Consider the following 26,853-nt stretch of genomic DNA (forward strand, 5'->3'; position numbering starts at 1 on the left):
AGTAAGAAGGGTATCTTTAACCCAAAATCTTACGTATAAGCCGGGACAATGGTTAAACGGTGATATCCTGAACAGGTGAGACTCCCTAGAAAACAAACAAGAACATAAAACAGAGTAAGCATAAAAAAAAGAGTAAAAATTTACAACATCATTATATTACTGTTGTTATTTACTTTACTGCTATAATTCACTGCTACTACACTTTCCTTTCTGCTATTTACTGTATTTTTCCAACGTAACTTCTAAGAAGAAGCATAAAATTTAATAGTGTATATATATATATATATATGCTTTTCTGTTTATCCAACTCCTGGACCATTAGGAAGGGCCTGATAGTCATTTCGTCGATCAACGTTGTTCTTGTTTGACTCAACTGGGATGTATATCAAGATCATTGTAATTATTATGTTGATGGAACTTGGAATAGGATGAAGGATGTCGCAGTCAAGAATATTCAGGCTTAAGATCCTGTGCATTATTGATGCCTCCCACATATTCTTTTCTTAATTCTTAACATTAGCAAATTCTTCGATATCAAGTGGTCCAACACTTTTCTCCATACCTCTATAGTCAGATTGCTATCAGAATAGAAAAGACATAATTCCGGAGAGAGAATTACATGTAGCTTTTGTGCCTCCCACAAATTATTGCTTATAGGATTCCTTAAGTAGCCCAACTTGTAAGTATGAACCAAGAAGCTAGTTGACTTTAGAATCTCCCAATCTTAAACTATTCCTTCTACATGCTTTCATAGAGGACCTTAACAAAGACACTAAGAAAATTGAGATTGGTAAAGAAACATTGGTTGTTTAATTCTTCTAAGCATCTAGTGACAGAAATAGAGGGTTAGTAATTTAGCACCAATATGCCTCAAACCCCCAAAGGCATGGTAGCTTGGGATTATCCAAAAAATGATAACCATTATTACAACGCATGAACAGATACAAAAAAAAAAGAGGGGGCTACCCCTACCACACTTGAATAGCCATAGAGAAGGAATGGAATGACCTCGTGTTGGAAGGAAATGATCACTTGTGTCCTTGAACCCATCATGCATAATAGGAAACATGGCAATAAATTTTAAAAAATTAATCTTAATGTAATAGATTTTTTGTGTAAGATAGTGAAGAGATTTCTCTTCAAATAGGTTGGCAAAGGCAAATAATAGGGAGAAGAAACAACACTATGGTATCACGGATGTCGTTCTTGAGGAAGATCTAGAAGTTTATTAGCAAGGGAGAAGGGAACCCCTAGGGTTTTGATTTCAGGAAGAGACGACTTGTACACCTCCGTGGGTGTTGTCGGAGAGGATTCATTTTGGTTGACCACATGGTAGGCACTATGGATTGGTAGATTTTAATGAAGAATGTGATCAAAAAAATAAAAGATTTACACTGAAGATATTTTGATTGAACAATTCAAGAAAATCATTGATCGAAAGGATCACTCAATGTCTTTCACTCACTTTTCATACAAACAATGCTAATTTGTTCTAGTTTGAAAATCTCACCACGATGACGTGACATCAAAAATCTATCCTGGCATAAAGAACGATGACACTGAAACCTTGTCTTAAAATTTTTTTTGTAATGTCACGATTTCATGCGGAGAGTAACACACATCAAAGGGTTTGTTAGGAATTGCCCCTGTGAGCCCACTCCGATACCTAAGTTAGTATGGAGTTTTGATAGCAACGGAAAGAAGGTAGAAAATGAGAAATATAGTTAGAGAATCCCCCCTTTTTACGTTCTCTCTCCCCTTACCTTTATAGAGAAGAAAGCCTTAGAGATTCCTCTCATTGAAGAATTATTCATGGATCATGAAATAATCATTAAGGGGTATTATTATAATCACTATGTTCTTTGATTGGCTCGACTAATCAAAGGTTGTTGATAGTGTACCACATGATCTTTGTATTGACCAAATATTGACCTTGCCACATGACTTCCCTATTGATCGGGTCAAGAGTCTGCCACATAGACCTTTACTTACCTTTGTATCAATTAACATAAATTATAAACTATATTCATAAATAGTATTCACAATTCGTTATCTCTATTAATAAATATTAACGAGTTGAATCTATTTATTTAGTTTAATGAGTTATTTAAATTTATCTTCTAATTAATTTTAAATATTAACTCGAATCTATTTATTTAGTTTAATGAATTATTCAAATTTATTTTCTAATTAATTTTGTATATATTAAATGATTATAAATAAATTTTTACAAATTGAATACCAAATTGACCTAGGAACCCTTAACATTTACAAATCCTATCTATAAAGAACATTCTTTAATTAACAATTTTTTCTTTAAGCAAATTTGAAAAGTATTGTTGTAAAATATAAGGATATTTTTGAATAATCATAAATAAATATTTTATTTACTAAAATATAGGTAAAAAAAAGAAAGTTAGTGTCTTTATTTGAGAAAAAAAGAGGAAGCCATTAAAAAAGACGAGGATTTGTCCAATGAGATATTCATCCTAATTTTCGTAAAGTTCTTATTGGCTTTATATGTTATTGATTTATAATTAACAACGACTACAGTGACAAGGAAAAATGGCAAACTAATTGTTGTTTTATTTCATTCCTTGATAATATATGTCTTTTTTAATATCAATTAATATGTCATGAACATAAATTATATCTGGACCATCTGATCCATTTTTGTTTCTCGATTTAGGCTAATGTAAAATCCTATTCCCTCCCGAATTAATCAAACACTAGGAATTGGATCCATATCGCAAGAGCGGAATGTTTTGATTAAAAAAATAAAAAAAATATTAAAAAAAAATTAATGTATCCTCCGTACTTTCTTCCTCGCTGATTATTAAAACGAGGAAGTATACAGGAGATTAGAAAACCCTTGCTCTCTTCCTTCGACGTCTTCTACTATTCCTCCGCATCCGCGGTCGCAGTGCTCCCTTGAAATCCTTCGCGCTCCATCACCATGGCGAAGTAGGAGGCGAAGCCATTTCCGGAGCCATGGCGACCTCGAGGGATGTCCAGGAGATCATCTCCAAGCTATCGTCCGATAAAGCCAAAGCTCGGGAGGTGAACTTCCTCCCTCGCATTGTCCTTTATACTCACCCTAGTTGATACTTCTATCGTCTCTGCCAGGAAGGGGTAAAACTTTTGAGTAGCTGGTTAGAAGGTGAGCGATCGGTGGATTTCTGCAAGCTTCTCAGCCGGAACACTGCCAAGATCAAGCCGGATGAGATCCCACACTGTGAGTTGTTTGCAATGCAAGTGTTAGTTAGATCACAAATCGTATGACATAAATATACTGTTGATAGTTAGTTCTTCAGATGGTAGAATGATCCAGTTGTTACTTAGGGTTTGAACACTTTCCCGTGGGTAAGGTCCAAAGTCGATCAGAGCAGGTAGCATGGGACTATGCCAACTTGATCCTCGGTTACAGGTTTCTGGAAGATGATCATTGTCTCAATTGGTGTACATAACTAAAACAATCCCTCTCCACCATTATATACATCATGTAGAATGCTATGCGAAGCTGCTTAGCATTACATTGATCCATCACTTAACAAAGTATTCATGCTTTTTTTGAAAGTTGACATTGGCCAATTGCTGAATCTAAAGATCCTATCTTGCTATGCATATTGGATTAGGTGTTTACTGTTCCAATGCAAAGCTGTTAGGTTATTATGAAGTCAAGGAGAAATATGGTTAATCCTTTTGATGCCAGCATGAAAGACTCTCCATCACCTCAACTGTAAATGCATTTTTGTCTAAAATAGCATGTAAACATGGCAAAATTGTAAGATCACATTCAGTGGTCTTTTGAGAATTGAGATTGATACTTGTATATCCAGTTAATATGCACCTCATGCTCAAGTGGTAATTAAAGCAAGGGATATCATATATTAAACATGAAGAAAGTTTTAGGGATGTGTGGATGAAATCCATCTCTGTCACCAACTCTAGGGTACAAAGATGGAGGTGGATGCTACATCAATTGCTATTTATTTGGATTAGTATGGCGATCTGACTATGTTGTAAGGACATTTATGGAGAGAAGAAATCATCCAGTGACACTGATCATTGATTTTTGTCAATTTAGTGAAAAATTAATGATTGTTGGAGAATGCTGCAATATATCACTGCGTTAACAAATGAGAATTGACTCAATATTTGCTGTTGGCCTACATGTCAGCATAGGTCACAACAATTTTTGACACCATAAACCCTCCTTGAGCTTGATGTTAAGATATTTACATTTCATATTCTATGAAAGTTACTAAAGATTGTTTATGTTTAATCTTTAAACAACAATAGGAGTTTGATCTTTGCATCCATGTGATTTTGTTGCTAATTTTGGCAGCTGAGACATGGCCTTTTCTAGTCACGTTGCTCATGAGATGCATCTCGTCAGAAATTTCTACAAGTAAGAAACGCCCACCAAAGTTGATCTTTGCGAAGACTCTTCGAATGACAATTCAGTATGCAGAAGATGCAAGGATCTCAGGTATGCAGAAGAATGGTTTCAGATGATTTATCTGTTTCCTGTTGTCATGTGTTCTTGATACTTAACTTGTTAACATTATGTAGTCTTGAAAAGTTTTTATTTTATCTCCATCTTTTAACTATTGCTGAATCCTGTTTGCCATCAGACATTCAAAATTCCAGTAATGGAAAAGAATAATAATAAGAAATTGGTGGAAAATAATTTAGATGTTGCATTTGAATTTATTGTTGAAGAGTTTAGTTGCCACTCTATGATTGATTGTTCGTCGAAGGCTTGTTGCACATTTCTACTTTATCATTCCCTTGAATATGCATGCTTCAACCATATTTTGTTCAATTTAGATTGCTATGCATGGATAATATACTAGTAAACTTGTCAAAAGGCCCTTGAAGAGGGAAAACTACTAATTATAGGTTTTGCTTTATCTTTTTTAATGCAATAACAATTTTACCAAATGATCATCAAATTCATAAATGAAAATTTTAATTTTTTCTTTATTATTTAATTACTTACCCTTAAATCATTTTCATCACTATATTTTATCTAGAAACAGTTCTGTCAAGCATGTATTTGTTTTTGTAGATATTTTAGAAGTCAAAACATGTATTTTTATGATTTAATATCTTTTGAGAAAATATGTATTGTTGCAGGAAACAGTTTTCTTTTATTTTCTGTTGTGAAAGTGGTATTCAATCATGCATTGGATGTTATTAAGGATGTTCCTAGCTATCAGTTAGAATACAACAGCATTCTTAGGCATCTTCTAACTGTCAAAGAGTACCGATATCAAATGAGGAAGCGGGTTTATTGCGGTGGGTGTTTCTTGTATTAGCTCTTGCAACCATTTAAAACAAACACTATAAACTTTGTTGTCATTGACACTCTAGATCTCTCTGCTAGCAGGTCTAATAGTTCTCTACACCACCAAGTTGGGTACATTGATGGATTTGAATCCTAGCCAGGCCGGTTCCAATGAGGATAGTTTCCGCACTATCGTAATTCTTTATGTTCTCTTAGAAAACCCACCTGGTGATTATCCAGATAACATTCGAGAAGATGTTGTGCAGACATTTACAAAAGTTTTCTTCAAAGTGCGGTAAGGAGTATCTTGTTGGCTCTTGACCTCGTCATATTCTATATGCTTTTACTACTTGAAATAGAACTACTAATACTGACTTCAAAACAACAACTATCAAAGCTACTAGTAATGTTGAGTTTCCAATTGGATGTATGAATCTTTTTCTTAGATCCCCTATTCAAATAATTACAAAAAAAAAAAATACTTACTAGTTCACTTAGAAAGGAACTATCATTGTCAACCTCAAAAATATGGATTTGAATATCAAAAGATATGAATAATAATCACCATTGCTATACCTAACAAAAAAAAAAGTGTTGTTAGAGATCAAACATCAAATATTTCTGATATCAAAACACTTTTGGAGCTGTTCAGGAATGAAGGGAAGGTTTTGAGGAAACTCATGGAATGCTTGAATATATACTTGTTAAGAGATGGTCCGAATCTTGGCCATCAGGCTTTGGAGATTCATTCTGCCGTGAAGGAAATTATATTCAGGTGTTGGCTTACCACTCATGATCAAGGACTAAAGGTTGCCATAATCTCTTGAACCTTGGTCGTGGCTACTAATTTTTGGAATTTAATTGATAAGCTTTGTACATGGATATCTCTTCTCTTTGCAGAGTTCCTTTATTAATTATATGAGGATTCAACTAAGCCTGATTCGAAGTTTATCAGAAGGAGCTCCAATTATAGAACAATTTCTTGATGTTATCACCAAAGAATTTGACCATGGCATAAATGTTGCTGGAGTGCTTTGGTTGGTTGTAGTTCTTTGCTCAGTTAACCTTCTATTGCTTTCTTATGCTAGCATTGCGTTCAGGTACGATGTATCTAAAGATGATAAATCTGGATCTCTTGGTAGCATTCGACAAAGCCTCATGGAGCTTGCAGCCACTGTTTTCTATCAGGCAGTTGCCCTAGATGACTAGTTCTTTATGTTCCTTCTAAATTTATTCTTCAATAATTTCAGATTTTTGATCTTTGCAAAATCTTATTATCCTCCAGGCCTGCAGAATTAAGTGCAAAGCGACTTGTACTGAGAGTAATGAGAAACGGTTGAAGATGGAGCATGCTGCTGGTCGTGTTAAGGATGGGATCATGAAAGCTTCTTGCCTACGGTAAATACTACCTTCAACAGAGAGATGCTTGTTGGCATCTTGTTTCAGCATTCGTCCTTATTTTATGAATTTCTTAAAAGAATTGAGTCTCCATACGAAGTAGGAATTCTTATTTAATCCCTAGAATAACAAATCTGGTTTAAAATGTTCTATTATTAATTTATTGTTGTTAAAGATGATTGGTTAAACACTTATTTGAAAAGCTCAAGATGATAGCTTCAACACTTCTTCATGCCCAGCATGAGGTATGAGCCCAACTATATGCGTGTATATGTTTGATGCGTAGGATTCAAACTTTGGACGTCTTGCTTTGTTAACCACTTATTCCAAAGCTTGAGTTGCATAGAAAGAGACCAATTTATCTAATGGATCACTACATTCATTCATGTGTGATTAATAGTTGCAGAGTAGCCTAGTTTTGATAATTGTTTTATTCTTCCTTGTTATAATTGAGGTTAGAAATCTTTCGCGCATGATAGGATTATTAGTGCATATGTCACGTAGCATCCTTGTAAATTTTACTAAAGGTCTTTATGACCTATATATTTCTACTTTTTTACATGAATGAGAGCCTTGACACAATAGTAAAGTTTCTGTTTAGTGACCTAGAGGTCACGAGTTTGAGTCTCAAAAATAGCTTATTGTAAAGGAGGGTTAGACTATGTACAATAGTCTCTTTCTCGGGACCCGTATTGGGAGGAGTTTCGTGCACCTAGTTGGCTTTTTTTTTTTTTACATGAAGAGATCCTCTGTCCTGCATAAACTACCCAATTTTTTCAATTGGAACTTGTATAGATGTAGTGCATGGACACATCATATATATTTGGATTTGGTAGGTTCATCAAATCATGAAACATTTGCAGTAGCTTGTATAAATTTGACTATTTTTTATTAAGGGTGTCAAAAATGAATCCGACCCGAAAAAAATCAGGTTCGGCTTGGGTTTTCGGGTTCGGGTTGGAGGGTTTTCAGGTTGAGTTGACCTGGGTTTAGGTTTTAGTTTTTTTTTTGTTAAATTAAATTTTATTTTGAAAATTAAGATGTTTTTATGTATATTAATATCAATGTTAGTATGATAATGATGGAGTATGGACATAAAAGTGAAGAATTATAGAGAAAATAGCCAAAAAAAGAAGAAGTCATTTTTAATCGGGTTGGTCGGGTTTGAGTTCGGGTTGTATTCGGATTCAGATTGGGATTTTTTATAATTTTTTTCCCAACCCGAACTCGAACCACCTGAATTGATACCCCTAATTTTTATGCTGATTTTCTTTGTCTATGGATTTGCATTTTTTCAATCATAGTCTTTATGTTTCTATTCCAGTGGAAATTCTGCTTCTGCTATTACAAAGATAAATAAAAATGTCAGATTTTTTCTTTACAATTTGTTCCGTAGTCCAACCAATACTGCTTTCTTACAGTTTGATTCTGCAATTAATTGATGACACAATTTTTACTTATACCGCACTTATGCTTGTGTTCTAACTTCTAAGAGTATTGTTTTGACTAAACTATCTTCTAGCAGTTCTAATATCTTATAATTGCTTATTGAGTCAATTTTTGCTGAGAATCTTAACTCCAAATTTGACTTTATGATATATCTTTGACCTTGTATTTCAGGAACGGGGCATTTTCTTTTCTTATTCATAATTATGGTCTTCGACTGGATAAGACCTTATTAATCTATTGGTTTGAAGGTGCGATTGAAGGTTTGAAAAGGTATTCTGTGATGTATAGTGGAAATTTGTTAATGCATTTGAAAAAAAGTCTTAGAATTCTTGTTATCTCTATAAAATGTACTCTGTGATGCATGGTGGACATTTCCTATGCACTTGAAAAAGTCTAAAACCTCTTGTTACAAATATTGAATGTCTTTTAACATTGTTCTTGTGTGCTCTCTTTGTAAAGGACTCTCCTATGCATTGAGTTTACTCTCATGCATGTAGCTTGTTTCCTGCCCATATCAAAACAAATTGGCTTTGCCATGTCAAAGCAGTTGAAGATTTGAATAACATGAGAATATATATCCACTAGGTGGTTTGCGTAAACTCTAATTCGATAGTAGTTTAAGGTCAAGTGCTGAATCGTGGATGCAGTGAAAGTCTTTGTATGTGGTAAACAAATGAATAGGTTTTTAGTATTTCCACACCAAAACATGATTTCTCTATTTTCACTATGGTATCATTTAAATGCATGTTCTTGTGACGGATTCTTTTCAGTTAATCTTCTAATGAGAAATTATTCAAGCAAATTCAGATTTTATTATAGAGTAAGTTCTGTCAGGTTCACTTTGCAAGCTTCCAAATTTCTACATTATGGAATAAATCTAAATAAAAAACTCAATGTCACCTTTTTCTCCTCTAAGGTTTGCTGTATATTGGGGTCAAGTACAAGAATCTGACTCCATGTTGATTGGGAGCTAAATAGATTATATCATTCCAATCTGATTCACTTCTTGCTTATTCGACCACCTTTTTCATAAGCATGACTTATAGATTGCACAACCATCTTTCTCATAAGAAAAATATATGGAACACAGTGCGATCATTGTATCACTAGGAACCTCTACTTCATATCTGCTAGGGCTGTAGTTGCACCTTTCTTTCCTTCTATCTTATCCAAGTTTTTTTAAAGATGTTATGTTTTATATTTCTTCTTTTGACTTCCTTTTGTGATACTTGAGTAGCTTATTTGCCTAGATAAAGATTGAAATTCCTTGTCTTTTCAGGATACTAGGTGGTTCTACTTTGAATTCACATGATGCACTTCTTTGGCTTTTACGGTATTGCATGCAATCCTTATAAGGGCCACAGTTTTTTATTTTTTATGTTTATGCTTTCTTATTTCCTAAATCCTAACTATTTTCTGTCTACCTAAAATGTTTATTTCCAGCAATTGGGTTCATTAGATCCTGAATCCTTCAGTATCCATATGCAATGATGCATTTTGCTCCTATTTTCTTTCCTTTTGCTTTTGAATTGGCTTTTCAGAAGTATTCCTAATCCTATCAGCTTGCTGTGTTGGTAGGATAGACATACATATTGCATAATCTGGTCACAAACTTTGGACATCATTAATTCATTGTTACTGAGCCATTGTTTGTCATAGCTGCCCATGGGCGTGTTGGAATAGATTATCTTGATTGTTATGAACATTACATACATCATCATCTCCTGACATCCACCTATCTTCTGTCGTCTTTTCCTTAAAAGGTTATTTTGATGTGATCATAGATCTTTGCCTTTTGCCTCACAGGTAGTCTTTACATGTATTCCAAGTATTATCTTTAGTTTCTTGTTGGTTACACTGATTTATTATCTTACAATTTGTTTATCATGATTTTTTACATCAAAACCACTATGAAGGGCATTGCAGGGATTTTCATCTGTGTTCCTGTTTCATGGTTTCCATCACCTAGAAGAGCGTCCCAAGAACTCATGGTTCACCTCAAATGAGGTCATTTCTTGCATAGGTTTAGAGTATTTTTTTCTTGTAACAATAGTGATGCAGTTTCTATGACTGATCCATGTTAAACTTATGCGATTTTGAAATTTAAAAATAATCAATTGATCAAGTGCCCCAAAATATTCAAGCTGATTGCTTTATAATTTTAAAACAGTTCATTTAATTCAATGTCATCAAACACTATTCCAGTGAAGCATTTATGTAAGATTTTGCAGTGTACCATACTAGAATTTTATCTTTTATACTGTGAATCTGCTTCAAAATCTATCATGTGTATGTTAAAAATGATTTCATTATATGAGTTCCCAATATAAACATTTCATTAAAATGTTTGTCAATGTATCACTCATGACAACATGAAGATATTCTCTTACATGAATTGCTCTTGTTAATTAACATGAGTAATTGTAGATGATATGATATCCGCTTGTCCGTCAACATATATCTATTTATTTATTTATTATTATTCCTCCTTTCATGTGCGTGTATACTTGACTTGAATGCTTTAAACTTGAATTGAACAGGTAGGACTTGAACCTAAGACCTCTTGCTGCGCTTTGATGTTATAGCCATTCCCAAAAAATTGAGTTGTTAGGAAATGAGCCAATCGATATATTTATATATTAATATTAAAAGAAAATGTGCTAGAGGAGGTAAAGGATTGGGAGGTCAGAATTAACACCTGTTTTGTCTTTGATTGTTAAATGAGATTCTTAGGCATGCTTAAATATCAAGAGGTCCCTATCTATGGTTGTGTAGTTGGAGGTAATGGAGAGATGGAAAATGACTCCAAATCCATTTACTTGGAATGCTACTGCTGAAAGGGAAGACGAAACAGAAACTCAACAACAGCTTAAGATGTATACTGCAAATTGAAAACCTGAAAACTGCAAAACTGATGTAAAAATGTAAAATTAAAACTGATGCAAACACAGGTTACAAACAAGCACTAATTTACAACTTGTGTCAACTCTACAACTTGGTACAAACACAAGGCTATGAACTCCTGGATACTGATACAAATATACCATTTGAACCTATATCAATGTTCAATAGAAAGTTTTAAGATCAATTAAAATATTGTTATGTGATGTGCCAAGATTTTCAAGAAGAGGCGTTTTTGAAGTATCAGAGTTCAATTGAATTTAACTTTTTCTCTGATTTGTGAAAATTATGCATGTTTATTTTCCAATGTAATGTTATGTTGGTTTATCATTATCATGAATGGTTTATTTGAATGTGCTATTTCATTATTTTTTTTATTAATTCCTTTATTGATATATGCCTGATAAGCTTAATTTATTTTATTTTAAGATTACAAATCTCAGAAATTGTTGGCAAGAGATTTGGAGTTATTTGATGCGGGGATTACTTGTTCTGAGTAGTTTCTCTTCTATTGTGAGTAAACTTTTGTAGTTATTTCATAATATGCTATTATTATTTTCATTCTGGCTCTCTTTGTAAAATTGTGGTCCTTCATTAACCAAGTGGGCAGTTATTGTTCATGACATTGTTTCTTTGTAAAGTTTATGGTCCTAAGTAAAGTAAATGGGGCATTCATGCAGATTGATGTTACTTTGACACTACTTGGCAATATGATTGAGAGGGTAAGCTTCTTTTACCTTATATGAATTCTTTCTGTATGTTTGCTTTGACTAGATTTTTGAGTTATATTTTCTGAAATGAATTTGTGGATATTACTCACATTTGGTTTTTATCTTTCAGGATCAAGTTAGTGTAATTGCAGTTCCTCAAGATATATGGGATTTGAGGACGTTTAAGCACATGCCTACAATGTATGTGTTTCCATGTAACCATATTGGACTGCAAGAGTTTGTTGATTTTGGGAATCCATTTTTTGTTTTTAAAATTTTCTATCCAATTTAATTAAAAATTTTGAGATAAAATTTTTCTTTCTTTTTCTTTTTAAAATTAGAATCTGTTTGGTATATCTTAATAAGAACGTTCTGAAAGAGATGAAAGTTATAAATCTTGTTTGGAAAACTCACTTTTTATACTCATTTTTAAGGGGGAAAAAATTAAAATATGTTTGATTTGAAACATTTTCTTAGTAAAAATAATTCTAGTAATTGAAAATCTTGTCCAATTTATTATTATGCAAATATATCTGTAAACTATAATAGATTAAAATTATATTCAATCAATTAATAAATTGACATGATAATAAATTATATCAAGTAGATAAATAACCTTATAATAGAATTTGTCTTTATTATTAAATATTTTAGTAATAAGATATAAGGACTGAAATAATCAATGAAATGCAAAGTGTAGTTTTTATGAAAAATATATAAGGGTGAAATAGAAACAAACAAATCTTAGGTAAAAAATTAAAATTTTAAAAAATATGTTGGTGGTGTAAAATTCTGAACTGAAATTATAAATACAAAAAATTAGAGCTTTGCATCGAAGATGAGATTAACTTGTATCTTCGTTGAGGTTGTCTATTAAATCTTCTTATAATTAGGGTTTTGCATCATCATCAAGTCTCTTACTGTCACAAAATAATGTTGCTTTAATGCTTTTCCTTATCATGTTCCTTAAGGAGTTTTGCTTTTTATTTTTGTGTAATAAGTTGGACATCAATCAATTTATGTGACAATTGAGACAGTGCTGCATCAATAACATTGCTACAGTTAGTAGACTACTTGGTATTCTTTTTATATAGTCTTTTGTCCACATTATGCACTGTTTGAGTAATATGTATCAAGTACTGAATCTCCGATCTTCCTTTAAGAAAAAATATTTCATTGTGAATGAACAATGGTTGGAATTGGCCACTGCAGGTCTACACTGTACTTTGTCACTAGTTATTTTTCACAAGGAGGTGCTAAGGTTTGTGTTTCTTCATTTTGTATTTTCTTAGTACATTTTTCAAGTGCTTTTATTTTTTCATGGTGTAAGATTCGAGATTCATGTTTCTTCCATGACTACTTTCAACTGATCTTTTAGGACTGAATATAATCTGGTAAATTGTAGTGGCCAAATCATGTCATGTAGTCTAAATATTAGTTTCTTCTTGGCAGCAGAAAAGGATATACTTTGTTGGTTATATAATTTTGTTGTATGACCTTAGATGTACTTGTTACTTCCTAAAACATTTTGTAGCTTAAGAAAATCCTTGTTTCAGTTTTTCTCTCTGCTATTCTTTCAAGGAAGTGTTGCATCTGTGTATTCTTCTGTTTGCTGATTTATGTTCCAAATTTATTTTAATTTGTGTTATCAATTGTCAAATTTATTCTTCAAGCTTTAGCTATGTAATGCAGGGTGATGTTCGTGATGTTTTGTATCTTAGAAAAGATTTGCTTAGAGCAGTTCTGGAGATATTTGAGATGAAGGTTTGTTCCTTGTATTGTATCTTAGAGGATCACTTTTGCCATAGTAGTTGCTCTATCATCCTTCATTTGTGATTAAAATAATTCACAAGCATACAGACATGTCACCATTATATAGGTCTATATATTTCTAAACATAACTTTACACTTGACACCGTGTGATAGGTGGTATTTACTTGTAGCTCCCTAATTTTCAAAGAGGTTACTGACATAGCTCCATAGGTATTAACCTAAAAAAACGCTCCTTCACAATCTAATAACAACTAATAGTACATGGTTTTTGGTTGTAGAGGACAAGAATATCTTAAAAACAGAATTATTCCATGTGGTATAGCAAGATGAAAAGTACATATTGCTTTTGATGCTCAAACTGATCCCAGTCTTTGGAATTTTCCCCTCCCACTTTACAGTTTGTCAATTTACTCTAATATTTCTGAAAAAACAAGTCAAAATGGCATTCTATTTGGTTGTCTCTGTTTTCACATGCACAAATATCATATGACTTGAAGTCATTGATGTTCTCATTTGGTGATCCAAAAAATTGATTCACATTATGAACCAACTTTGTTGCCACAGTGCATTCATAGAGTTGTGTGAGAGTCAATTCACATTGCAAACTGACTTTGTTATGATGGTACATTCATTCAAAATTGGTCCTGTCCATGTTGCATTCAAATTGAAGCACAAAAAGAGAGGTTATTCTTTTAGTCAATACTAGCTGTTTCCATCTGCAGATTGAACTAATTTCAGTAAAATGATTTCTGTTTAGTATAATTCATCACAGCATGCGTAAATCCGTCGTAAGTGTTGCAACATTCAGTATAAACAAATCCAGTCTCGCAGAGCACATATGAAAGCACATAATCAAGGAAATTACTCAATTAGCCAATTTTTAATGAATAAAAGAAAATTGCATTTCTTTGATGCTAATAGGAAGCATTATATAAGGAAATGCCATTGAGTCATCTTCCTTTTTCAGTTAGCAACCATCACAGAGTTTGATAAAGAATTAGCTAACGTTAGCAAGTGCAAAATAGTGGCAGGTAGTTTAAATTGAAATTTATTTTGCTCAAAGTATTAGAGCCCTGGTTTCTGTTCTTGGTGATGAATCAATCATACAACCACATTTGAATTACATTTATCAATGAGGGGACTACTAGGCTAAGAAAAACCCTAATCAAATTTTCCCATTAACTTCTTCATGATAATATAACCAAGTTCCACTCACACTGCTCTTCTCTAAGATGGCCTTTATTTTCTCCCAGGTGCAACTTATATAGATTAATAAGTATTGGGGTTTTATTACTATTAATAATGTAATAATGTTGACTTTAATTTAATGTTATCATTAATTAATCTTTATAATGTTAGGCTTTATATATATATATTTATATATATATATAAAGCCTAACATTATAAAGATTAAGCTTATATATACCACAAAATAGTTAATTGTGTTTATATATGCTTTGGGGTTTATAATTAATTAAGCTTTATTAATGATATATTAATAATTATTAAATATTTAATTTTAATATTATTTTTATAGGTTTATAAACTAGTAAAACACCATTACCTTAATAATTATTTAGTTTATAATACTGTATACTTAGTGCATATTTAAATATATTTAAATATCAGTATATATTAACTAACTTTAGTTTTAATATTAATTAGCTGAATTTATAGTTTATACTTAGTTATATGAATTATATTCTTTGTCATTTAAATTATCTACTAGATTAATTTGATTCAGATGTTATAGCTTCACAACCTGTTCTTGGAATGCAATCAAGCTATGCTGAATGAGATTAAAAATAGAATTACTATGAAATCATTTCATGCTTCAACCTATGTTGAAGCATGCCAATTGTTGACACGGCATGGTGAAGAACTGTATCGTTGTAGTCAAGTTTTAAACTTTGTTCTAATTCAGAGTTTTGGTTAGAGGCTGAAATAATACTATTTTGGAATGGGATTGTTTCGTTCGATTGGGTGCTGGTTGCTCGAAGGAGGAGATAGTAGGAGGTTGAAAATGAATAATATGAGGTAGCTGAAGAAGGGGCCGATAATGCGGTGGAGGAGGAGGTGGACGAAGTAGTGGAAGAGAACTTTCCAGAGTATCGCTGTGGAACCTTACTCTACTTTGCTGCTCCTTTGTTTTGTTGCTCATGGAGGAGGAAGGCAGCTCAAGATTCCTGCGGCATGTATCTCATGCCTCGTTGCATGCTGACCGTAGGCCAATTGAAAATTTTTGCTAGTGCAGATCGACATGGAATTAAATTCGATTCCTTGGTTCTAGCCAAGTACTGAATCTTCAATTCAAAATGATACATTAAATATTGCTGTACAGTATCTTAAGAACACTCTTAGAAATAATGTTTTGTATCAGTATTGCCATCGTGCCCAAATTTTGAGATATATTGATGTTGGTGGGGAAGTTTATCCATAATAGAAGATCCACATCAGGTGTTATTACATTGTTTTGATGGGCAATTTGATCTCTTGGTATGGCAAGAGATAAATTCTAATAGCCAGATTATAGAGCTATGAGCCAATCGTCATGTAAGTTCATAATTCTTGATTCAATTAGGACATGTTCCTATCGAGTTGATGAAGTTGTATTATGATGAACAAACTGTGCATGCAGCCTTTAATCTATTGTTCCATCAGTGGAGATCGAGACATCCTCTGGTATCTTGGGCTGATATGTGTAAACCAAAGGAGGAAGGAGGCTTGGGATTCCGGGAGTTAAAAAGTTAGAACTTAGCTAAGGTACTTTGATGGATTGAGGTGAAAGCAAACATTCTTTAGATCAAATGGGTCCACCACAGGTACTCGAGGCGTGCAGATGTGTGGTCTTGGGAAGTATCCCCTTCAAATTCACCTTTGATTAAGAGGTTACCGTTAATAATGAACCAAATTCTTTCGGATACGGGCTTGGCTCTGATGCTAGACAAAGACTGGCAGGACGACATATGAATTCTTTAGACGTCCCAGTCCTAAGAAGGTATGGGTGCGAACGACATGGAAAATTTACTTGCAGCCTAGTCATGCCGACACTTGCTAGATGCTGGGCTTGGGGCGTCTTCGCACTAAAGATAGGCAAAGTACTTGGAGGATAAGCGGATTTGTTTGTATGAGTTGCATTTCTTTTCAATTATAGGAATCTCTATATTTCTTACTCATATTGATTTTGCATTCTTTTCCTGATATGTATATTTAAAAACTTGAAGAATGGTTAGATAAATGTCGGTGTTTATGTTGACACCGCTATCAAATTCCATTTGTGAAGTCTCTGTTTGTATGTTTTGGAAGAATATTCAACCTTGCCTGCCTTTTATATTTCGTTTCTAGGTCAACTTTTTCGACTACTAAACTAATACTTCTTAAGTTGCAGCAAGCTGGTGTATGGAATGCACAAATGGTTGCACTCGTTCCTGAGGCTGTATTTTCTCTTTGTGCTGGTACTGTGTCTCCTGTTCCTTCTGGACATTTATCCATGGCTCCTAGATCTTGTGAGGACTGTGCCGAGGTTATGCTACTTTTCACTTTTTTATCTGTATATTTGTTTCATCGGTCATTTATTCTTAGGACTGATTGCTATTTGAATGGTACTCGTGTTGCTCCATGAGGCATTTTAAATACTCCTTGCATCATCACCATTCCAAAGGAATCTTGATATAATCGGTTGCTTATACATTTCTTAGGCATTTTACAAAAAGTTCAAAAAGAATTTTCCCATATATTTCATTTCTTGTAATGTCCAATTTTCCAGCATAAGATAGTTTGCCTATGTTTCAACAATTCTTGAAGTAGAGCTTCACATATGTGACTGGAAAATCGAAGTTATATTGGTAGAGCATCAAAATTGGTACCAAATACTTCAGCTGTATTTTGCATTGTAGCTTGATCATGTGTCTAAAGATCTGAGATCTTGACACATTTTTCCAAAAATTAAGAGACAACACGAAAAGTGTGGATGACTTCCATAATTGTTCTAATAGAATCAGTTTTTGCTTTAACAAAGAGGAATAAAGCAACAAGAAAAGTTGAATGAGTTATAAAGTGTCTCTTAAATATGGATGAGGTGTTAAGGAACCAACTCCATGTAGCTATTAAGTAGTAAAGAGAAGTGTTGTGTAACACTAGCAAATTGGTATGGTACCATAGAATACCCTTGCATCGATCCCTTCCTACTCCCAAAGAAGTTTACCATTTAGTTATATTATAGACCATGATCGAACTACACAAAATTCTATCCATTTAACATGCATTCCAAGGAATTTTTGTTTAGCAAGAAGAGCTTATGATAATCTACTTATTCTCATTCTTTGGGAGCTTAAATTTGGATGCTATTTATAAGGAATAGCTAGTCACCATGGATTAACTCTTAAGTTGTGTTGACAGGGATGATCATAATTTTTGTTTTGCTTGGAGAACAGTACTCGACTTTGGCCAACACATGAACATCAATCAATAGCATTGAGGCTACATACTATAGACCTTCCCCGGGACCCCGCATTGGCGGGAGCTTGCTCCAGGCTGCCTTTTTAAATTATTCAATCAATTGCCTATTAATTATTATTTAATTAATCAACATAATTGATTTGCTCAAATATGAACAATTATTGTCTCAAAATCATTCTAGCATGACACAACATAGTACCACTATGCCTTGCCATTCTGGTCAAACGACCAAAAGTCCATCAAGATTTTCAAACCTTGGTAGTTACAACAAAATAGTATCATGAGTATTGCCTTTCGTCAAACTCTAGTTTTGATAATTTTAGGGAAAGCCATTTGAAGTATGTTTGAGATAATGTTGACAATATATCCATAAAGGACCTTGTAAATTGTTTGTGGTCTGTCTTCTGCAAAGAAGTTAGAGTTCTTCGTGGTTACAAGTGGTGCGGCAACCATATTCACTTTCTAGCAATGTACTTGTAGCCCTTACAGTGACCTTTCAAATAGATATAGGTCCAAAGTTCACAAATTGCTAGGCTTCTTCTTGCGTACTAATGGCAGGCAGTACTACTGACCTCCATAAGCAGCTTGCATATAACAAAGTAGTCCTTGACAGCAACTCTTATAGAAGTATGTTAAAACCATCAATTGAATAGTCTTATTATCCTTACAATTAAGAATTACATTTTTCAATGTCTATTGTAGAAATTAAAGATTGCAATTTGTTGATTGTAGTAGTGGACACCAATTTTAATACTTCAAATACTGAGGGATCTTTGTATTTTTAATCATTTAGACCATGAAATTACATATTGGCTTTAACAGGTATACCTTACTTTCTTTCTGAGTGATAAATTGATACTAGTGTGGACAGATTCTTCTGATGACGGATGAACTGGAACATCTTGAAAAAGTTTTAGAATGTTCTGTGGAAGCTTTGGCAGAAATTAAATGTGTACCTTCCTCTAAGGTGCATTATTTCTTCATTCATTTTGATTCTTCATTTACTTTTTGAAATTATTACCAATCATTATTGGTATCTTTCAGGAGAAAACAAGCTGCCATAGTTGTGTATGCCTTCCCAATCAGATCAGACAACCATTAATTCATGAACTTAAAGAACACCTTGCTGATTTTGTAACTTCAAATTCCAACTTAGCAGAGACTTCTCTTTCATCTCAATTTTATTTGTGTTCCCTTTTGTGTAATAGCATCTACTATTCAATAATATCAAGGTTGGCTCTTCTTTGTGATTTGTTTGTGCATAGTTCTTCATTAATTGATATTGTTGTTGCTTTCCCTCTTTTCTCTCTGGGCTATGAATCATTTCCTTCTTCTGTGGTAACATATTATGTACTTTTATTTACGTACTGATTACTGGAGCAGGTACTATGAGAATTCTGCTCTTTGAAGCTTCTCAATTACACTATTTGTTGGTTGTTTTTCAGCCCAATTGATGAGTTATTTGTTGGCATGCTGTAGTGTCATACTGAAACTGTAACCTGGTTATTGAGTCAGGTTGCCACTGTATCTACTACTTTATGATATTTCCTGTTCTTGTTTGATTGACAAAAGCATTGCATTTTATGCATATAGAATTTGTTCATTAATGCAATGGAAAAGGTGGGTTTTGTGATGGCTACTATCAATTATTCTCAAGATAACCATCTCTGTTATTGCAATATTGCATATCAATTTTTTTTTTTTTTTTTGCATAAACAGCTGATGCATTCTATTTGCTTGCTGTTTGTTTTCCTTTTGTAGGATTACAGAAGGAGATAAATCTGTCATTCACGCTAAGGTTATTGAGTATATTTTAATGATTCTGGATCACATTGTTTTGGTGGTAGAGGATAGATGCAACGAATTGAGATGCTACAATTTTGTTAATATTGGTTTTGTGCTTGACTCTGCTGGGTCCACTGCATCCTCTCTGTGTAGCTTGTTGTCCTCACCACTATTTAAGCTTTTGAGTGGCAATGATGGCTCTGTTTGCCACCTTGTCAGGGTCACACATGCAATTGAGAAACTGTTGGTCGTCTTTGGAAAATTATTCAATGTGTTGTCAAATGTTTCAAGCAATATGCCTGAGATAGACCATCTATCTGTATCATCTATGGATTCTTCACAATGTATAATTGCTGAACATAGTGCCAGAATTGTTGATATGGAGCTTGATGCTTATGTATCTTCAAAAGATGTGGATCTTGTTGCACTGCGTGGGAATAAAAATTCCATTTCTTCAACACCTTTGCAGTGGAAGTTAGAATTGGTTTCTATCATTTCAAATTTTTATGCAGCATTACCATGCTGTACATGGGAAATCTTGTCTGAGATGATGGGGAAAGAAAATGACTCTAAGGTAGCTACTTCATCTTAAGAATAAAATTTCTCAATTTATTTCTCTTTGTACAAGAATACAATTTGGATTGTAACTGAGCTTCCAATTTGACTGAGCACTCAATTTGTTTGCTATCGTAGGTTCGTGAAAATATTTTGTTTAACCTTTGCAAACATTTTTCTGGCCCTTCGGGAAGTTTATCTGCCTTGGTACAGCAAACTTATTATTTGCATGGAAATGAATTTTTATATTTGTATTTTTGGTATAGATTGATGTTTTGTATTCTTGATATTTGAGCAGGTTAGTTTGATAAGTGACTTTACAAATAAGGATGGAATTATGAAGTTTTATAACAGAAATATTTTGACTTGCATTAATGTTCTGTTGAAGTCATTGGAGTCCATTTATTCTAGCAGAAATTCAAAGAAGAAGAGTCAAGTATCCAATGAAAGCATGCCATTTGAGGTATGGTTTTACAGATTGAATGTTGCCATTTGGGCTCTGTTCTCTATTGAATGGTGACATTGTAATAGTTGTTCCTAAAATGCATAATTTATAATGGGTTTCTTATTTTTACTTTGGGTATGAATTCTCATATAAGAGGTCTTTTGGCCTTGTCTTTTGAATTGTTCTATTACTTGATTCATTTGACATATTGGAAAGTTGTCTATTTGATAATAAATTCAGCACAAATCCTTATGATTTTCTAACCTGTGTATTAGATCATGCATGTAATCTGTAATAACTTGGAAAAAGTTGCAGTATGTTGGCCTAATTTTTAAACAATTAGGCGAAGCTTAGGTTTTAAATTTTTGTTGATTCCTGGTGGATTTGTTGGGATTGTCATTGTTTTGCGATATAGTCAACATTTCTTGTCAATTTAACTAATCTTATTTAGTTTTTGTTAAAACATAATTAAGCACAAAAACATGAAGTTTACCTCATGGTTGGTGGACATTGTCATTGTTTTGCAATATCGTTGATATTTTCTTTTGTAGTTACACTATGTTGTATGCTTGTAAAAGCTTAATCAAACACAAAAAAAAAAACATGAGGTACTTGTATTTTTTGTTATGCTTTTTTGTTTGTATGATTAATACTTCTGGTTTATGAGGATTTTTTTTTATTACTGTGCCATGGTTTTTTTGATTTGTAGCTATTTTTTACATTCTTTCATAAATATGATTTCTTTGATGATATGTTTCCCATGGCATTTACAGGATTTGAATTCTCTTTGCAACATCCTTAATGCAATTGCTGAGGTTGGTCTTGCAGATTGGTATGCTCGTATTGAGCTGATAAATTGTATTAGTTGTCTTGTTTTGATAGAGCCTCAATCTGCCCAGGTGATCTACTTGTTTTATCATTTTTTAGTGCATCTAAAAACAATAATATATTCATAGTTAATCTTGCATGTGTTATATCAGGTTTTGATTGAAAGACTTCTGGTCATGCTGCAAGACCCTGATTATCGTGTTAGACTCTTTTTAGCTAGAAAGATTTCCCTCCTTTTTCAGACATGGGATGGGCATAATGAGTTGTTCAATGACATTTGGTATATGTTTTTTTCTTTCGTCTTTGTGATTGGACTTATCTGATTAGTATGTTAGATTAGTAATTTTGTCTTTTAAGTGAATTAACTAGCTTCAAAGATTAGTTTCATATATGATTGATTGCCATTTTGGCTTCCATCCTGTTCCTCAATATGCTTAATCTATCAACATTATTGTATCATAGATGGTACACCATAAAGATTATAATAAATGGTAGCAATAGGCTAGCATAATATTGGTTATATTTCCATGGCTGGCAAATCTACAATGTCCTACGACTAAAATCTGATATCTTTTCAGCTTCTTTTAACCATGATCACCTTTTTATGACTTGCAACTTTTATAATTTAATTTCTTTAGTGCTATAAAAAAATTGCGTCTCAGTTTTTTGCTATGGCAGATTTTTGAATCTATTGGATGTAGTCTTTGTTTGTTGGCTGTAAGATCATATTAACCCATCTAAGTTCATCTTGGCACACTTTTATGCTTGTCAAAGCATACAAAGTGTCAACACAACATGGTACCAAAACCTAGCTGTCCTACCAGTGATTTAAACTCTGATATGAAAAAAATACTTGAAACCTTGCCCTAGGTATATTGCTGCCTTCTCTTCTCCTTTTTTTTTAATCTCCCTCCACCACCATCCACCAATTCGCCACTAACATTATGTGTTGGCACTCCAACATGTTACTGAAATTGTCTTATTCTAGTTGATGACTGAAAATCCAGCTTGGATTGGGATTTTTAAACTCTTGGTTTATGTGTAGACTAGTTAGAAGACCTGACTATTAAAGATGCTCCTTAATTATAGCGCTTTGTGAAAGAATTTATGCTGAGTTGTTTGCACTGTTATGGCTAGTGATTGATCCTAATCTCTTGAGTGATTTTCTATGTTTCTTCTTGTGTGATGAGGCAGCCATAAGTATGAGCCACTCATTAGATTTATAAATTGGTAAACAACTCATTGTTATAAGTGATTGATAGTCTTGTCCGTTTTTGTCACTCCAATATAGAGAAGACTAAAAGTGTCAATCCTATATTTTCTCTGTTTTTCAGTAACCTGCATCAAGCTGGACGACACATTTAATGAGTTATCCAAGTCCATATTGACAAACTGCTTGCTATTTGGATTATCTTACTTTTTATGCAGCCTAAACTTTAACTAAGATTCAAATTCAATATGTCTCTATTTTCTTATCGTGTACCTACATGAAGATGTTGATTGCCTCCTTCAGCTTGATTCTATCTTTTAAAAATGCATCAAAATGTTCTTCTCTTACAATTAGTGGTCCCATGTCTTTGATTGTTAGGAGAGTTCAATTGATTAATTTTTTTTGAAGTTTTTGGTGGTATCTGAAAATGATCTCTTTTTATTTTTATTTTAACATTAATCATTCTGAAATCATGTTTATGACCATTTTGACATCAGTTCAAGGACCCAACGCAAATGTTGGTTTCTGCTTTCAAAAAGTGTTGTAATTGTGCTACTTTCTTTTTCTTGCTAATAAAGTTAAAGGGCTTTCTTTGCCCACAATTTATTATGATTGAAGTTACTAAAATCATAACCAACTTATTATATATTTTAGTATATATGAGCTGTGTAATCATGGCTTCTTTTAATTCTTAACATGTCTTAGCACAAATATTTGTTGGGAGGGAAAAACCAATAAGAAAACAGTTGTTTTTGAGTTATCCATTTTTTTACTATTTTTTTTTTTTCTGTTTCATAGTTTGAATTTTGGTTTGGAAATGGTGAGGTTTGGTAAAGGGAAGACTGTGAAGGCCCATCAGATCTTAGATGCAGGTCCACAGGGCACACTTTTTGTAGAAACAGCTCTTATCACTTTGGCGCATCTGGCCTTAGCTAGTGAAGAAATTGAAATTGAGGTACTATGTTAATTTAAGAGTCAGCAACTCAGCATTGCCTAATGTATCATGTTGTTAAGTGCTTTAGATGTCATGTCTTATCTGATTGATACATTGATCAGTAAGAATGTATGTGAAACGTTTAAATCATGTTGTGCTCCAGAATTCTGAGCTTAATTGATTTGTACGAAGCCTTTTATGCCAGCAAGATTTGTTATCATATTTTGTTATGGGATGCCTTGACGTCATGCTATAAAATGCTTCCTCATCATGCTCCAAGCCATATTATAGCTTAAAATTACTCCTAGAGATACAAATGTAAGACATGGCTCTGGTGGTAGTTCATCCTATGGCACTCCTTGCATTTACTAATGTGTAAACCTTTGCAAGTAAATGGATTTTTTCCTTGCATTAAAGATGCTCACTTTTTCTCCATCAGGTATAACTTACTTTTTCTGCTGGTTCAAGAACTTAAGTTTTCATCTTAGTGACAGAGATTAGCATATCAATGCTGCTATAAAAACTATTGACACCATATATCAAAATTTTAATACCTTGGGTCTAGTATGCTATGCTATAAAATGCTGTTAAAATATCTCCCTAGTTTTTGGTCAATGCCATCCAAACCACTGGCATATCAAATGTGACTTCTTTTTGGTTAGTAAATCTTGACTCACTTAGAATGCGTTGGTTTTACTTTAACCATTGCCAATTTTAATAAATACCTGTCATCATTGGATAATAATTTTTTTCTATATACAAATATAGTATCAGTATGATGTAATATCAATTAGAGAAAATTTCAGTGGAAGTAATAATCATCATCAGTATGATGATTCTTTATGAATACTAAGAAAATGAAGAGATAATGAACTTTCTTTGAAGTCGATGACAATTCCTGCGGGTCCTCATTCAAATTTAAAAATCTACTAGTACTATCTCTGTTTTCTATGAACTCACATGTCTGCAGTTTAGAACAAATATATGACTTGTATGGGAATCCTAGACTTTTCTTGCCTCTTAAGATAGATACCAATTTAAACATTATTTCTTTACTTCTATTTGAATGAAATTCATTGGTTTATTCTTAAATCTTATTTGATAGGCTGCCTTTATGATGTGTGTGGTTGCTGCTATGGAGCCCTCTGAACGGTAGATACTTTTTCAAAGTCTATGTTTATGAATCATTTATTTATTTTTAAATCATATATTCTTTATTCCATCATCTGATTCTTCCAAGAGAGCTGGTGTATGCACTTCTTGACAATTTATCAAGAAGTCTCCAATATGCTTCCAAAAGCAAGGTAAATCCTCCGTTTCTGATATAAACTTCTTAAATCCAAAATCGCTTCTCTGTTAAGAGCTATGACTATTGTTTTTAAAATGTGACATTGAATTATTGCCAAATTCTTGTCAATATTAACACATTTCTTGTTGGAGATTATGCTTTTGATACTTGCTGGATCCATGTTACTGCTATGCTTATCAATTGACTGTCTCCTATTGAGAAGAGAAGAAGTTTATGCTACCTTATTGTTTTTCTCCAGTACTTGGAGCAGCTGATCGGTCCAATCCTTGCTCGTTGGGTGGCTTGTGATGTAAATTTAATGTCCCTTATTGAGGTAAGCATAGATTCCTTTAATATGTGCCCATTTTGTTCTTTTTTGGTGGTGCAAATTGTTACAATCTCAAGAAAAATTGAGAGGGAAATTGAGTAGGATTAGGTTCTGGAAGCAGGACATTGTTTACTTTTAGTTCTTAAATTGTACACAAATAAGTACTTCAAATGCATTCATTTTGAAATCCTTTAAGTAAGATAAGTGGTTTTAGACTTCTGTGTTTATATATCTAATTATGAAAGGCCTGGCAGTCTTGAGCCTTAATTCAAGGAAGGGTATTTCTTTTAAGATGTTAGAGGTATCGATTATGTTGATTTATGATTTATTTTTGCTGAAAAGACTGATTCCAGTACTTGTTCTCCTTCGGCCGTTTGGCCAATATTTTGGTCAAGCTTCTTCCTGTAACTCTGTATTGTTGTCACAAATAACAAACTAAGTATGGAAGAAATTTATGCTCTAGCTTGAGGGGAATTGTTAGATAGTATGTATGCAATCTTAGGTAGTCAGATATTCCATAGTCTAATGCCCTGATTTTAGATTAGACAATCTGGTGCCTACAGAAAGATATGTTGGATTTCTGCTTCTTTATATACTATGTAGATACATACACTTTGACCATCTTAAGCCTAATGGTGGATGACAATGTGATGTAGGTTGCTGCCTTTCTTTTTCCAGTTTTTTTCTTATGCAATTGATCCTTTTGAAGATTTGCCGGCACTTTTGTAAATAGTGCTAGTAAAAAACCCAATGAATGATGTCAGGGTTTGGTTGAGGTCGTGACCTCCTCTCTGCTTGATTGTGCTTGTTCTTTCTCTGTTGGCCCTTGATAAGGTTGAGGTCAGTATGCCTTGTCATGCTTCGTTGTTACATATCAAGCAAGATCAGTTGGCTTCAGTTAAATTCTGTCTTACATATGCCACAAACCATAGTAGGATGGCTTTCTGTTCCACATCCACTATGACATTGTAATATCTTCTGCTAGATCACAGGTGTGGTAATGGCATGTTAAGTAGAGTATTGAAAGTATGATCAAAGGAAAACTTTCTTTTGTTTTTTTTTTAAATTAAGGCAACCGCTAATTCCTCTTAATTTATGATTAGCTACAATGCCGGTTTTCAACATAACAGGTACAAAGTCTATTTTGTGATGAATCAAGTGTAAAATGTTTTGTGAAATACTGTTGCCCATGGCTTCTACCTCCTCTGATGTTGTCTGGAGATAATGCTCGTCTTAATTGGATATCAAAGGTAAACTATTTGATTATTGTCATGTATTTACACAAGTCTATGAAGATGTATGTGTGCTTTTCCTAGTGTTTTCATTACAACAGATGAAAATATTAACATGGTCTTTTGTGGTTATCCTTGATGTTACGTGCTTAAAGCAAGATATCTAATATCAAGTGGTTGGCAAAGGATGACAGATACTTGTAGATTGATGCCGACTTTTTTGCGATAAGACTGGTTATGTACTAAAATAATTTGATAATCTTTGC

General features: G+C 33.3%; 1 protein-coding gene across 8 annotated transcripts in view; it reads left to right on the forward strand.

Annotated features, from left to right (window-relative positions):
- Positions 1–2,854: 2,854 nt before the first annotated feature.
- LOC122022708 (serine/threonine-protein kinase ATM-like) overlaps positions 2,855–26,853 on the forward strand; it is an 82,154-nt gene continuing 58,155 nt past the window's right edge. For 2 of the 8 annotated variants that reach the window (XR_006123066.1, XR_006123067.1), the window contains exons 1-30: positions 2,855–3,060; positions 3,127–3,235; positions 4,349–4,492; positions 5,143–5,304; positions 5,396–5,588; positions 5,946–6,102; positions 6,194–6,330; positions 6,394–6,481; positions 6,579–6,691; positions 8,312–8,410; positions 9,420–9,473; positions 10,057–10,147; positions 11,471–11,554; positions 11,722–11,763; positions 11,882–11,952; positions 12,964–13,012; positions 13,444–13,515; positions 16,913–17,047; positions 18,845–18,949; positions 19,027–19,214; positions 19,744–20,341; positions 20,461–20,529; positions 20,621–20,785; positions 21,541–21,666; positions 21,748–21,875; positions 23,604–23,760; positions 24,845–24,891; positions 24,980–25,043; positions 25,287–25,361; positions 26,486–26,605. Coding sequence is in view for 6 of the 8 variants with exons in the window: in XM_042580776.1 (XP_042436710.1) it covers positions 2,992–3,060; positions 3,127–3,235; positions 4,349–4,492; positions 5,143–5,304; positions 5,396–5,588; positions 5,946–6,102; positions 6,194–6,330; positions 6,394–6,481; positions 6,579–6,691; positions 8,312–8,410; positions 9,420–9,473; positions 10,057–10,147; positions 11,471–11,554; positions 11,722–11,763; positions 11,882–11,952; positions 12,964–13,012; positions 13,444–13,515; positions 16,913–17,047; positions 18,845–18,949; positions 19,027–19,214; positions 19,744–20,341; positions 20,461–20,529; positions 20,621–20,785; positions 21,541–21,666; positions 21,748–21,875; positions 23,604–23,760; positions 24,845–24,891; positions 24,980–25,043; positions 25,287–25,361; positions 26,486–26,605 (3,711 nt within the window). In the remaining 2 variants the exon portion in view is untranslated. Of the gene's footprint in view, positions 3,061–3,126; positions 3,236–4,348; positions 4,493–5,142; positions 5,305–5,395; positions 5,589–5,945; positions 6,103–6,193; positions 6,331–6,393; positions 6,482–6,578; positions 6,692–8,311; positions 8,411–9,419; positions 9,474–10,040; positions 10,148–11,470; positions 11,555–11,721; positions 11,764–11,881; positions 11,953–12,963; positions 13,013–13,443; positions 13,516–16,912; positions 17,048–18,844; positions 18,950–19,026; positions 19,215–19,743; positions 20,342–20,460; positions 20,530–20,620; positions 20,786–21,540; positions 21,667–21,747; positions 21,876–23,603; positions 23,761–24,844; positions 24,892–24,979; positions 25,044–25,286; positions 25,362–26,485; positions 26,606–26,853 lie in introns of those variants that run through there. The other 6 variants (XM_042580776.1, XM_042580778.1, XM_042580777.1 and 3 more) reach the window with 6 other exon arrangements.

This window comes from Zingiber officinale, chromosome 9B, assembly GCF_018446385.1.
Source record: "Zingiber officinale cultivar Zhangliang chromosome 9B, Zo_v1.1, whole genome shotgun sequence".
Lineage (NCBI taxonomy): Eukaryota > Viridiplantae > Streptophyta > Magnoliopsida > Zingiberales > Zingiberaceae > Zingiber > Zingiber officinale.